Source organism: Dermochelys coriacea, chromosome 1 (genome assembly GCF_009764565.3).
Source record: "Dermochelys coriacea isolate rDerCor1 chromosome 1, rDerCor1.pri.v4, whole genome shotgun sequence".
Lineage (NCBI taxonomy): Eukaryota > Metazoa > Chordata > Testudines > Dermochelyidae > Dermochelys > Dermochelys coriacea.
The window spans coordinates 36,443,744-36,458,343 of record NC_050068.2 but is presented as its reverse complement, the minus strand read 5'-3'; the positions used below and the strand labels follow the sequence as shown (position 1 = coordinate 36,458,343).

At 38.1% G+C, this 14,600-nt stretch overlaps 1 protein-coding gene across 2 annotated transcripts in view; it reads left to right on the top strand.

Annotated features, from left to right (window-relative positions):
* Positions 1-14,600, top strand: part of LOC119846006 (protein NPAT) — a 33,358-nt gene that overhangs the window by 4,738 nt on the left and 14,020 nt on the right. The window contains exons 2-12 of one of the 2 annotated variants that reach the window (XM_038379132.2): positions 313-431; positions 2,758-2,818; positions 4,308-4,380; positions 4,944-4,984; positions 5,931-6,158; positions 6,680-6,764; positions 8,063-8,195; positions 10,818-10,909; positions 10,997-11,084; positions 13,143-13,239; positions 13,775-13,900. In XM_038379132.2, the coding sequence (XP_038235060.2) occupies positions 313-431; positions 2,758-2,818; positions 4,308-4,380; positions 4,944-4,984; positions 5,931-6,158; positions 6,680-6,764; positions 8,063-8,195; positions 10,818-10,909; positions 10,997-11,084; positions 13,143-13,239; positions 13,775-13,900 (1,143 nt within the window). The remainder of the gene's footprint in view (positions 1-312; positions 432-2,757; positions 2,819-4,307; positions 4,381-4,943; positions 4,985-5,930; positions 6,159-6,679; positions 6,765-8,062; positions 8,196-10,817; positions 10,910-10,996; positions 11,085-13,142; positions 13,240-13,774; positions 13,901-14,600) is intronic. The other variant, XM_038379209.2, reaches the window with a different exon arrangement.

Genomic DNA, 14,600 nt, shown 5'->3' with positions numbered 1-14,600 from the left:
AGTAATAGTTCTTTAGGTGGCACTAATAATTAGTTTTAGTCTGAAAGTAGCTTTATTTGGATTTATGTAGCACAGCATCAGTAATGTTATGTGCAATCTTCTTTTTTTTTTTTGACAATTAGAGAAATGTATGGAAAAGTAGCTATTCTTTCAAAATATAACTTGTTTTCTTTAATTTTTGTCAATTGAGTCCATAGATAGTTGCTATATGAGCATTCTTAATTAATATGTATAGTTGTAATGGAACTTTGACATCTACCACGTGTATCATGGAGAAGCAATTAACAAAACTTTCTGTCTTATCTGTTGCAGGGTATTTACAACAGGAAAAGCTTTTAGCCACCTGCCGTGAATTTATATTGGAAAGCTCAGATTTAAAGGAATATGCTGAGCACTATACAGAGGAAGGATTTGTTCCAGCCTGTTTACTGGTGAGTTCATCTTTACAGCACACAAGATAAAGTTACACTGTAGTATAGTCTGAAAATCTCTCCTAAATAATTTATTTTTCCATCCACACAGACTTCTGCGCTTTTGGAATGCAAGTAAACTACATAACATCTACCACTCAGAGGCTGTTTGAAATGTTTGAATAGTTTGAAATAGTAACCCCTCTCTCTCTTTTTGGCATCACATAAAGCACTGTATGTGCCCAGCTGTCTCTATCCTACACTGCTAATAATACTGAAGGGTAGATATCTAAAAACTTTACAAATCCAAGAGTAAAATGTGCAGATGGTATTGAAAGTGTTTAATTCAATCTGTTTTGTAGCTGTGAGCAAGGAGTTACTTTTGGTAAAGTATTGCAAGAAGCTACATTGATTACAGGGCTGCTACAGTTATTTAAAGTAAGAGTACTTTATTATGAGTATGACAATCTTTGTATTGTGTAGATGTAACATTTAATTACAGTCTATTCCACGTAAATATTAACTTGAATTAGATAAATCAGTTTCACTCAAAGTGCTCAAATTTGTGCATACTTGCTAGCACAACTAGAAGTCTGGTGAATGCATTGATTCTTTCCCAGTTTGACAACTGTAATGGCTTTCTCACTTACTACCCTTATCTATTCAAACTGAGGTGCAATTTGTCTGTAATCTTGTCACTCATGATTTGTTTATTAACTATGCATGTAAACATAAATACATGTTAACTCTCTAACTTCAGTGGTTGCCCTTTCTAATGCACTCGAAATGAGGTTTTGACTAGCATTCCAAATGGCATGGCTTTGATTATTGTACGTGCAACTTTGGTATTCATTTTGCACCAACTCACAGCTTTCATTCTATTTTTCTAATGCACCATTTGATAACAATGAATCCTTGAAAAAAGAAAAGGAGTACTTGTGGCACCTTAGAGACTAACAAATTTATTAGAGCATAAGCTTTCGTGAGCTACAGCTCACTTCAGACTAACACGGCTGCTACTCTGAAACCAATGAATCCTTGGCCTGCAATATTCTAGGTTGGCGGAAATCTCTCCCTTGTGAGATCCATGTTTCTGACTCACCAACTCATAAAAGGGCTTAAAATGGTTTACCTAGTTATAAGCTTTTAATCAGTCATGTAGCTAGTTGCCTACTGGGCTGTCTGAATTTCAGTTCTGAATTCAGCTGTGGCCAGTAAGAATTAGATAAATAAACAAAAGCGAGAGAAAAAGATTATGTGGGTTATTAAAGTAAATTATAAGGACATATTTTTTTATTTTATAACTTTTAATATGGAAAATATATGGACTATTTTCCTTTTCTTGGCAATATTTTTTTTTTCTGTTTCTAAATGCAAGTGATGTTAGGAAATTGCATAGGACCAAAATCTCATTAGAATTCACATGCTTTATAATTCAAGAGAGCTTTTAACAAGTATCAGAGGACTATAGGTGATTACCAATATCAAACAAGACAAGAAACTGAAATTAAGGATAGTGGTAATTTGAAAATACTAATTCTCTGTGTGTCACCTAAAATCATGGTGTAATGGGACAGGTGCAGATGGTTTGCTGTAAAATTATTAAAAACTCTCACTTTCGACAGCAACTCTTCTGAGGTGTCTGTTCTCTTACCAACATGTTGTACTGCCTCAGGCTGATAGCCTTAGCTACAACGTGCACACAAGTGATTCCCTAACAACCAAAAATGACACTGCCTAACTTTCTCCTGCCTCTAACTCTATTATCCCATAATAACAAGAGCAAATTAAAGCAAGTTAATGTATTCTTGGCTGATATATCCTGGAATGGCTACTCTGCAGAAGGCTGTACACTTAAAAAATTTCTATTATTGTTGAGGAATGCATTTTGTTCCCGAATTGCACTTTTTGTATCCTCAAGAGAGCAGCGTAAGCAGGGTAATCTACATCTATTTGTGTTTGGGTCTACATGGTGTAGATCAGTGGTTCTCAAACTTTTTTACTGGTGACCCCTTTCACATAGCAAGCCTCTGAGCGTGACCCCCCCTTATAAATTAAAACCACTTTTTTATATATTTAACACCATTATAAATGCTGGAGGCAGAGCGGGGTTGGGGTGGAGGTTGACAGCTCGTGACCCCCCATCTAATAACCTTGCGACCCCTTGAGGGGTCCCAACCCCAGTTTGAGAATCCCTGGAGTAGATCCTAAAGAACTACAAGAACTGAATGTGTTAGGACTCAGTCTTTTTCACAGTTTGCGTAATGTAATAGAAGAGGTAACGTGTAGGCTGCTGCTGAAGATTCTTTAATCTAACACTGAACTTTTTTTTGTTTGTTTGTTTCAGTCTTTGTTTGGAAAAAACTTGACAACCATTCTTAATGAGTATGTAGCCATGAAAACAAAAGGTAAGCACTGAGGGTCAGACATCTGCTGTATAGCACTTCATTTTCATTTATCTATTTAGATTGTAAACTCTTTGGAGTAGAGGCAGTATTTCTCTCTCTCTGTACCTAGCACAGGCCCCAGTCTAGGTTGGGACCTTTAGGTTCTATCACAACACAAATAATCATTAATTTGATCAGAGTTTTAAAAAAAGATGTCTGTTATCGTAGCTAGTAATTGTGTGCATGCTTTCTCACTGAAAATTTGAACAGAATCTTTAATATAGCAATGAACAGAAGTGTATATGAGTCATAAAGTAAATGTAGGTTCATAATTATAGAGTTGTACTGTTTGTATATAGAAAAATAACCAGAGGAGACTTGCAGTGCATGTGTAAAATTTGGCTTCCCTGTCTTGATTTCCTTAACCTTATTTAAAAAGTTCAAAATGAATTATTAACATTTTGGGTGGATAGGAGACAGAAAAGTGCAACTGTTTTTTTTTTTTTAAAAAAGCAGCTAATGAGGGTCTGTCTTCCACCTAGTTTTGTTCACCGTTGACCTCTGTGCAAGTAACCAGACTTTGTTCTGCTGGTGCTTTGTGAGACTTGGGGTCGAAGGGCGTACAGTGTAGTTAAGTGTACGACGTTAGATCTCTATGTAAAGAACTGCCATGTCTTGAATATTTGTGTAACGTTGTTTTGTTTTCCTCACTTATTTATGTTTAATAAAAATTTTAGCTATAAGGCACAAATTTAATTGCAGCAAAATAACATTTACTTGGCATCTTGAAGAACATTATAAAGAGGTCTGTCTAAATCTGGGGAAGGTTACATGAGCTTCTCTGACTTTAAACTCAGCTAATAAAGTGGGTTTGAAGAAGGTATTTTAATGTAGTATGGAATTAAAAAAGGTGTGGACTTGATTCTGAGAGCTGTTTAGTATCTACAATTCCCATTAAAGTTACTGGGAACTCCAAGTACTCAGGACCGCCAACTCAGACCTACTATGCACAAAAATCTAATTTGGATTTTTAGTCTTTTCTATAATCTTAGCTGCTTGGAGATTCTTCCTCCTGTCCATTTGCTTTTTAAAGATTGTGTGCTGCCCAAATTTCAAGCATATTAACTTCCCTCAGTGATTTCTCAAAACAAGCAGTGATTCCTGTAACAGGCTATACGTATAGGGTACATTTTTCCAAAATGAGCAGTGATTCCTGTTAAAGGCTATACATATACAGTGAAAATTTCAAAAATACTTAAACAACTTAAGGGCATAAATCCAATTTTCAGAAGTGACTTAGGCACTAAGACTATAGACTTGCAATGCCTAAGTCACTTTTGACAGTGACACTTAGGCTCCTAAGTTGCTTAGGCATGTCTGAAAATTTTACTTTGTTTACTTCTTGACTATATTATACTAGGTTTCTGACACATCTTCTCTCTAGCTACCTGTTTTAGCTCTCTGGAAGAATGTGTTCATGTAATTTTTTTTTCTTTTTTTTTTTTTTTAGAAACCACAAATGAAGTTCCAGTAATTATGTCATCTTTGTGGAAGAAGTTAGACTATACTCTTTCTCAGATCAGGTAATTTGTAATGTTGAAATCAAGACTAGAGGATTTTCCTTTAAAGTGAGACTATCTACCTCCTAGCTTTCCTTTACTTGATTTTCACATTTTACAAACATACTGTTGACACATATTGATTAAGGGTAAGGAAGATATTTTTTATGTTTATTTTTCTCTGTGAATTGGCAGGGAAAGAATTTGCATTTGACAGTAAAGTGGTTGAGTGGGAATCTCAAAACTGTTCAAGCTCCATTTATGGTAGCCAGAGAAATCAGATAGAGAGGTGCTAGTGTGGTTTCCTTGGCCTATGTAGATATGGCCTTAGTGTTATATAACACGGTACTGTAGTTGCCATGGTATTAGTTCCAAAATTCAACCTAATTTCACAGTAGATCCCACTTAAAGAATTTAATCTACGTTAATCATTTTAACACATCCATGCTGAATCCAGAAACATTGCCAAATCAGTATGTGACTAGCGCATACACTAGTAAATGCATAACTATAGAATGATCCTTCTTTTGTTTAGGTGTCTGTAGTATGTTTTCTGTTTATTTTGACTGGCTTATCTTATTTTGTAGGAGTATGCAGAATTCTGCAGGATTTTCTGCTAATCAAAGGAGTAGGTATCTAATTGAATTATATAGATGTAATAAGTGGGTTCAGAACTGATTTTGATTGAGGCCTACCTCTCCTGAAAAGATTATCAACCTTGTGGTTTTGATAATCTTTGTACTCACTCCTGAAACTAGATTTTAATTTTCTACTCCCTTAAGCTTATTTAATTGACGGTTCAAAGGGGAACTGAAAACATGACCAATCCAGTTGCAGTCTAGCCTCGCTAGAAAGTGGTAAAACAATATAAACAGATAGGTTGTCTAGAATTATTCACCTCTTTGGAAGATCTACCAAATGAACTTCTAAACGGCAAAATTATTTTATTTTCACAATCACTAGAATAAACTCCATGCCTTACAAGTCTTTACTCAGAAACGTTTGTGAGAAAACCAAATGTTAAATACAGGTATTGTTTGCTCTTGAATCTCACAATCCCATTGCCCATATTGGACACAATTACAATGTTTATTGTTCTGGGAATCTCCTACAGCTTAAGTTTGTCAGGCTTGGTTTACATACAGTGTACGTACCTGTTTCACTATTTCAGTTAGAGATGTGGGTTTTACACAGTAAAATTGGTACAGCCCGTAGTGTGGATGCGGTTATCCGCAATAAAAATGCCCATAAACTTACAGGAATAAACGACATTGATATAAGCACCTTTATACTTGTTTAATTGTGCCTATACTAGTTAGCTGTACTGCTTTAACTATACTGGTTTCAAACTAATATAGTTAAAGCCATACAAAAATTGTGTGCAGACAAGCTCTTGCAGAAGGTACTCTACTTATGGTCCCCATTTCTTGTCTCCCTCCCTGTTAAAAGAGCAGTTGGTCCTGTTGGGGTGCCCATAATTACATCTTCAAGTAATGGTGACTATTTCCTGGAAAAACAACTGCTTCATGAAAATATCCAATAATGGATCTCATTGTAGCCTTAACTTTCCTCAGCACGTACAAGAAGTGGAATTGCAGAAATGAAAAGGCAGAGAATACTTCAGTCAGCTCCTCCAACCTCAGGATTGTTGTCTATAGCCCACCAGTCAGGACAGCTTAACTCCTCTTGTATGACAACTACCCCAATTATTCACAGACCAACAGTAAATCAAAATGCGTCACAGCCAAGATTGAATATGTTGTTTGCGCACCAGTCCCAAACACAGGAAAATAATGTCGGCAGTAAGTAAAATGTGTTACTGATTTTTTTTTTATTTATTCGATGTATATATACAGATGGAATTATTTTATAATGTGTAATAGTCACCTTGTACAAATGATAGCTTGCTTTGAGAAATTCCTGCTTTGCATATTCTTACCGGTGTCCAGACCAAGTCAGACATTAAGAATAAGAAGATTGCACAATGAAGAGATTTGTTTTTAATTTGCATATTGGCTATGGCTCCATGTATGTTGGTGGCTCAGATCCTTTGTGTTCAGATCCTTCCACATGCGCCTAACATCCCCAGAAAAGAAGGTTAGCAACTTGAATCGTATCTGCATGTTTTTGTCAGGATTTTGTAAATAGAATGCTGTGCTTTGTATGGTGATACCAAATTACATGTAATCTATTCACAAGAAGAGTGAGGATTGGAAATTGGACACTGATTGGGATATTAATATGCAGTCCCAGTTTTCTTTAGTGCCTTAAGAAGCTTCATTAGAAAAGATGTTGGAGTCACCCATATTCTTTTTTTTTAAAGCAGGAGATCCCATACATATTCTAGTTCCTGAACCTCAAGAACGAAAATTTAATTCAAGCTTGCTATCTCCAGGAAGACGAAAAAGGTGAATGTTCCTTTTATAATTTGTGCAACATGCTTGTCTTGAACGTGAGGTTCTTTGGGACATAAAAATTGCAATACTGGATCAGACCCAAGGCCCATCTAATGCTGTATCTGACAGTAGCCAGTACCAGATCTTCAGAGGTAGGTATAACAACCTCACAATAGATAGATGTGGGGAAATCTGCCCTCCTACCCTGCAACTAGGTCTCATTCTGATCTCTAGTAGTTAGAGAAGCTTAAACCTTGAAGGATGAGGTTTAATATACTTTCCAAAATTTGTTAACATTAATTATGATAACTGGATGTACATATAAATATCCAATCGATTTTTTTAATCTAGAGAACCTTTTGGACTCAGCTTCCTGTGGAAATGAGTTCCACTGTCCAGTTAAATATGTGGAAGTGTTTCCTTTTATTGGCTTTGTATTTCCCACCTTTTAATTTGATTAAAATGGCCTCTTGTTCTTGTGTTATGAGACAGGGAGGACAGAAGTTCTCAGTTTTCATCCTCTAGACTATTTATTATTTTATATGCTCATCATGTCTCTTTTCTAATGTAAAGAATCTCAGTCTTCTCATTCTATATGTATAAGAGGTTTTCCAGATCCTTGATCATCCTCGTCACTCTTCTCTGAACCCACTCTAATTCTGCAATATCCTTTTAGAGAAGGGATGATCAGTCAGTACACACAGTGTGCCTGGATGAGGCTACACCATTGATTAAATATAGGCATTAGAAGGTTCTCTGTATTAGTCTCCATCAAATTCCTTATGTAACCTAAAATCTTGTTTGCTGTTTTGACCAGAGTAGCTCATTGAGCAGAGATCTCCATTGAGCTGTCAACAGTGATGCCCAAGTCCCTTTTTTGAGTTAATACAATTAATTTAGAGTGCTTTAAAGTATATAAGTTGTTTATTTTTTCCCCTCCAACATGCATTACCTTGCATTTGTGGACATTAAAGTTAATTTCCAATCATGTTGCCCATTCGTCTAATTTATTTATGTACTTGATAATTGACCTGATATCCTAGATTAAGTATAGGGTGTCTTGTTTAACATAAGACAGATAGCTGGCTACACAGAGGTAACGCAATTAAAATTGTTTTATTTTTTGTTTTTCATTACAAATATGCAGTTCAGTTTTTATTGGTTAAAATTTTCTACTTGCAAGGTTGGAAGAGGAAGTATTTATTTATGGCATGAGTCAGTAACCTCTTGTGGACAGAACCTTTTCCCAACATTGTTTACAAAGAATGCATTTTCGCAAAATATGGCATAAACTTCCAAAAATGTTTCAGTGAATCTCAGAAGAAGAAAAGTATTGCATCACCTGGACCTCATTCAGCAAGTAGAAATTTTCAGGACTCTAGTGTGGTGGTAGTGGAAGAAGAAAGTGAACCCCTCCAGGAACTCATAGATGGCAATTTCCCTGTAAGTATAAAAACAAAACACCACAGTTTCATTTTAGGGACTTGTATTGGTAAGGATAGAGTGGAAAGGAGTGCTCTATGTCACTGTGTTCTGACAACTTAAAGAGCTCCATGTCTTTTGTAGCCGAGCCAGTATTCATTCAAAGAATGTCCATGCCCTACTCACTAGGTAGTTAAGTACACGATGACCCAATTCAACATCACCAGTCTGACATCTTAGATCCAAAGCACTGAATCTGCTACCGTACTTTCAGAATACAGTAACTCCTCACTTAACGATGTCGCAGTTAACTTTGTTTTGTTGATAGGTCGCTGACCTATTAGAGAACATACTTCTTTAAAGTCCTGCAGTGTTTCCTTATAATTTGTCTCTCCCTGCTCTGCCTGCCTGGTGCTCCTGCCAGGGACCAGGTTGGGGTGGGGGTCTTGCCCTGTTCTGCCTGCCCAGCATTCCAGCCATGCAGCGGGCAGGAGCCCCGGGCAGGCAGAACAGGGCAAGCCCCCACACTCCAATACCGCTCCCTCACTGGAACGCCCGGCAGGCGGAGCGGGGCAATCCCACGACCCCGCTACACCCCTGCCTCAACCAAGCTTCACAATCATCATTGGTGAGTACGGTATTAAATTGGTGGTTTAAAATTATTTAAAACTTATACTATATATGTCTATAAAGTTTTTTGTCTGGCAAAAAAAAATTTCCTGGAACCTAACCCCCCTTATCTACATTAATTCTTATGGGGAAATTGGATTTGCTAACATCATTTCGCTTAAAGTTGCATTTTTCAAGAATATAACTAGGACGTTAAGTGAGGAGTTACTGTAATTATGATAAGCAATGTATTAAAAGACTGATTAGTCCTCCCTGTTTGACTGGGTTTCTTAAAAGTACATATCTTCCATAAATGTTAGAGTTTGATACTAGGTTAAAAATAGGAACCAGAATCAAAATTTTGATTCTGACCCCAAAGAGCTTTCTCTTAAAGTAGTTATAGCAGGAGCCACCACTATAGTTAAGGTTAAACAGGTTTCCACTCTGACACTAAGGTTTCAGTCATTCATAATCGTTTGGTGCTCTGACCTTTCAGGCTGAAATTTTCAGTCTTGATGTCTGCTCAAAGTTCAAACTTTTAGTTACTTTTGAAAGCTTAAGCAAAAATGGTTCAGGCATCTGAATATGAAGGAAGTACGTATGTTTGTTTGTGTGGCGGGGGAGAATCCTGTTCCATGCAGCACAGGTCTGTAGGAGAGATCTTTTTGCTGCACGTTTCTGGAGGTTCCTAAGGTGTGTCAGAGAAGGAGTTCCTCAGACCTTATAAAGTTCAGTGGGGCCACAGTCAAGGGTTCTTATTAGAAAGATTGTCATAGCCGATATGCTTTTCACTCTGCAGCTGTTTTTGCACAGGCATATACAACACAGGGTTTTTTAGCTGTATGCTTAATAAGTTTAGTGATATAAACCCTCTGCAAAATGTACTGTTCACGTGCAACATGCAATTTCCAAAGGGTCATAACTTGGTCAAAGTAAAACCGAATTTCTCTGCGACACCTAGTGCAAACTTTCAACATTATTCTTCAGTCGTTTGGCTGTAAAGTGATTCAGTAAATAAAAGTTGTAGGAAATTTTCTTTTATATTTGGAAAAAAATATTCTGGTGGTATCAAGAAAAATAGTTTCAGACTTATGGGCATTATTGCTACTTTTTGCAAGCAAGCCATGCTTTGAGGTCTTGAGAGTGAAACTACTTAAGTTCCTTTCCCCCTCCCCATCTTTTTAAAATGAAACAAACCAACCTAGTAATTTCTTATATTAAAAAAAAAAAAAAAAAACTATGTTGAGTTGGTAAGGTTACGTGGTAAGAGGCTGAAACTCGAAGTATAGTTAAAGTTGTATGCACAATCTTATCTCTTCCCTTTGATCATATACTCTACAATAATCCTCAATTACACAGTGGGGGAAAAAATACTGGGGCTTCTGTTGGTGGAGTTTTCAGTGCTTTCATTAGAGAGGACAGGTGGTAACCCTTGACGAAGCACTTTTAGCCGCTGTTCAAGAAACCTCAACATTAACAGTCAAGTCAGTTATTAGTCTGGTTTAAATCTGCCCTTTCAGGGCAAGATGAGAGATTGCTCAAGGATGCCATGTGCTGCCCCAGACAGATCTTTGTCAATGAGTGCTTACTGAGTTAGACCTGGACATGGTCCAGACACTGCACTTGTCATGTAGGCATAGATCTGGGTGTCTCTGTGGGCAGCATGTGATGTTAGATGGCTAAGGAGATAAACTTTTCTCAAGGGTGAGTTTGTATGGGTGACAGATGGTGTCTACCATGAAAAGCAGTTGGAACAGATGTCTGCATGGAGAAACTCCAAAGGTCTCTCTGATCTTGTCTCTAGAGGAGGGAGTTGGGCATGGGATAGGGTGGGCTGCTAGGAACCTTCTCACTAGATGTCTTTTACAGTAGTAGTTATGATAAACTTCCTTATTATTATGAGTCTTTTCTGTGTATTCAAACTGTTGGTGTCCTGAATATGAAGCTGATCTTACTAGTAAATGGGAAGTTGATGTTCCATTTCTAGTCATTATAAAAAAAAATAATTCTGACCACTTTAAAACTGTTTTGTAGCAATTGGTCATTGAAAATGCCAGAGAGAAAATCCTGAGCAACAAATCTCTTCAGGAGAAGCTTGCAGAAAACATTAACAAATTTTTGGGCAGGTAATAAATTTATGTATGAAATATCCTGATCTTGTGTACTGGTTTTACTTCTGAATGCTATACTAACTGTTTTTAATTGTGTTCCAGTGAGGGCAGTGTTGCTCAGATTCCTAAACAGACAGACAGTGGTCCTGCAGAACAGGAGACCTCAATTGATGAAATCTTTGGACTTCAGGTAGACTTGCAATCTCTCACGTTTGAGCTGGTAAAGCCACAGCTGCTAGGTATAAATGCAGGCTGACACACATACACAGTGGGATCCTGCTAAAACCTAGCATAAATACCTTGCTTTGAAGTCAGTGATTTTTTCACATTTGTCTTATGAAAGCCACAAAGTTGTCAGTTAAGTAACTGTCATGGTAATGAGGGTAAATGTCCCCTTTCTTGTTTATCTGAGTGCACTCTCCTCAGGTGGTCTGCCTCTTGCCCTTCTCTGTCTCAAGGTGGAATGTTCAGATTTTTTCATTCTTAGGCCAGGAGCTGGGTACACTACCCTATGTATACCAACCCCCTGTCACCTGGGTTTTGGGTCCCAGGGACCCCTCCCTTTGGGAACCAGTGACCAGTTATATTTACCAGCAGCCTCCTTATGACAGTCTTTTTATTTAGAGTTGGAACAAAACAGAGAAAAAGGAATTAAAAACAGCATAGGTCATACAATCAGCTGCCTGCATATTTAGTCTCATCTAATCCTATGCTTCACTACCAGCTGATTTTCCTCTTCAGTTACTGGGACAGAACAGAATTGTAGAAGGGTTGACTCACCACTGGGGTGCCCCCCATATGGGTTGGCATGGTGTAGCAATTGTCTTTTCTAGTGCCCCGATGATGGTTGCTTGATGATGGTTGTTCCGCTCTCATGGTTGGGGAGGGGAGGGAGTGCCAGCTGTCAGACCGCTGGAGCCCCACAACCAAGCCCTACGCAGTTAAGTAGGTGGAAGCACACCTGGTGAGGACGCACACTGCCAACAGAAGGAGCATAGTGTAGATGTGAAATACCGCTTTAATTACTGCAGTAACCGTATGTTGACTACACTGAAGTTGACTTAGTTTTGTAGTGTAGACATGCCCTTTGTGATGAGCAACAACTCCTGGAGCTTCTCTCAAAGGTGTGGGTGTCAGGGTCAACCACAGGAGCTCATTTCAGTCTTGTGACTTCCTATTGTCTTGTTTATTTTACAGTAACTCCCCACTTAACATCGTCCCGGTTAACGTTGTTACGTTGCTGATCAATTAGAGAACATGCTTGTTTAAAGTTGCGCAATGCTCCCTTATAACATAGTTTGGCAGCCGCCCGCTTTGTCCACTACTTGCAGGAAGAACAGCCTGTTGCAGCGAGCTGGTGGAGGCTTAGAACTAGGGTGGACCAGCAGCTCCCCATCAGCTCCCCTAAGTTCCCTGTGTGGCAGCTGCCCATCAGGCTATCAATTGCCAGGGCAGTTCAGCTGTCCGTCCCCCCACTGCCCTGTGCTGCTCCTGCCCTCTGCTTTGGAATTGCTCCTGGGAGCCTTCTGCTTCCTGTGCAGAGTAGGGGGGACAGAGGGGTGCTAATGTCAGGGTGTCCCCTTCCCCTGCTCTTGTACCCCATCTCCACAGAGCAGGTGGGGACACAGGGAGCTTGCTGGCAGCAGCTGCTGTCTCAACTTACTGATCTACTTAAAAAGGCAATGTACTTAGAGTGGGCTCAGCATACTTAAAGTGGCAATGCGCGTCTCTCTCTTATACATGGTGTGTGTCTGTCTCTCCCTCTCTCTCTCACACACACGGTGTGTCTCTCTGTCTCTCTCTGCCATGCTGTGTCTCCTTCCTCCATTTGTGCTGCCTTGTAGAGTGTGAGGCTACATTAACAACATGTTAATCCTTGAGGGCTCAGCTGAGTGCTAGTTCATCATTTAGCAGTAAGGCATCCCCTAGGAAATATCCTACCCTCTTCTACCCTCTGACTCCACCACCTTAATCAAGCTTCACAATCATCATTGCCGTGTACAGTATTAAATTTTTTTTTTAAACTTACACTGTGTGTGTGTGTGTGTGTGTGTGTGTGTGTGTGTGTAGTCTTTTGTCTGGTGAAAAAAATTCTTATGGGGAAATTGGATTCGCTTAACATCATTTTGCTTAAAGTAGCATTTTTCAGGAACATAACTACAGTGTTAAGCGAGGAGTTACTGGACTCATTATTTAGTATGTAAATGACTATGTAAATCAATTCTCTGTGACTTTACCATTTTTTCAGAATGAAATCCACATGTCAGAAGAAGCAATACAGGACATCCTGGAACAGACAGAGTCAGACCCAGCTTTTCAGGCACTCTTTGACCTGTTTGAACCTGGTAGGTTAGTGTTTGCACATCTGTGAAGGATGGGCTAGAATGGTGACATGTTCAAAACTTTGCTTGAAAAGCAGAATTGATTCAGGAGAGTACCTTTGCAGATTGGGAGAAGTGGACTTTATACTGTTATTCCCCTCAAATCTGATTAGCCATCATGTAAATATCTCTTTGGATTTCGTATGGATCGCTTTCAAGTATTTCAAGTAAATATTATTTTTATGTAGTGTGTCAGTGATTACATATTTGTCTCCATTTTAGCTTTTAGTTGACAGGAGGACATAGATCATGTTTGTCTTGCTATTTTGTTTTTTATTCAACTGGAGCTTTTATTTCTTATGTCTGATCAGTACGGTTCCAGGAATGCACTTAGTAAAAATGGAAATGTTTTTGTGAATAGTTCTTCTTTGTGTCCTCGTATACTGAACATTTGCAAATTTTTATTTAAACTGTGCTCATTTAATCTTAAACAGAAAATTTTATATACTTGAGACAGAAATGTCTATTTACATTTTCTTATTGCTTTAATTTGAAATAGGTAAAAACAAGACTAATAAAAATGCACCTCATGCCATTTCCAATCAGAATGGAGTAGAAGGTACAATGTTGGTGGATGAAGATAATCTGGAAACAATTGAAAGTTCTTTAGAAACACAAGAAGCTAGTAAGTGTATTCATATCTATAAAATCTGTTCCAGTATCAGTTTTCTTCCATTACAAAAATACTTACACAGTTGATTGTCTACAATTCATGGCTTTATATTTTAATAAATAATCCCTCAGTCCTGCAATTTACAGTGTATAGGGAGACTGATGCACGCATGCAGAGCCTTGTTGAAGCTGGGGATTCATATGGGCATACCGGTCCACCCATGCATTGTAAATTGAAATATGTGTGCTTGCAAAACTGTCTTCTCATCTAAAACAGAAATGCTCCCAGTTTTTATGTGAGCATCTTAGTTCTATAGTAGAAACTGCTGTATAATATCTAGCCGTGGCAATCTTTTCCCCCATTCTGTAGTGTTCTGGTTTAGTAACGTATTTACTAAGGTTTCATCTAGCGATGCCCTGAAATACCACTTGGTATATTTCTCTAGGGATGTAGAGACTTTGTCACTCTTATAACTCCAGCTGCAGACCTGTCGTGTTAATAGACTTGGCATCTAAATCAGCGTGATTGGGGTACTGACAACAAAAATAAGAGAGATGGAAGGAAATGATTGTACCTTTGAGTTATTCAGTCTTAGTTTTAAAACAAACAATTAACTTAGTAAAAATCAACTTTGCAGCTTACAAGGTCAGGTTACTTCCTGATACAGGTAAGTGATCACCAGTAATTTTTAATAGAAATTTGTTTAAAATGG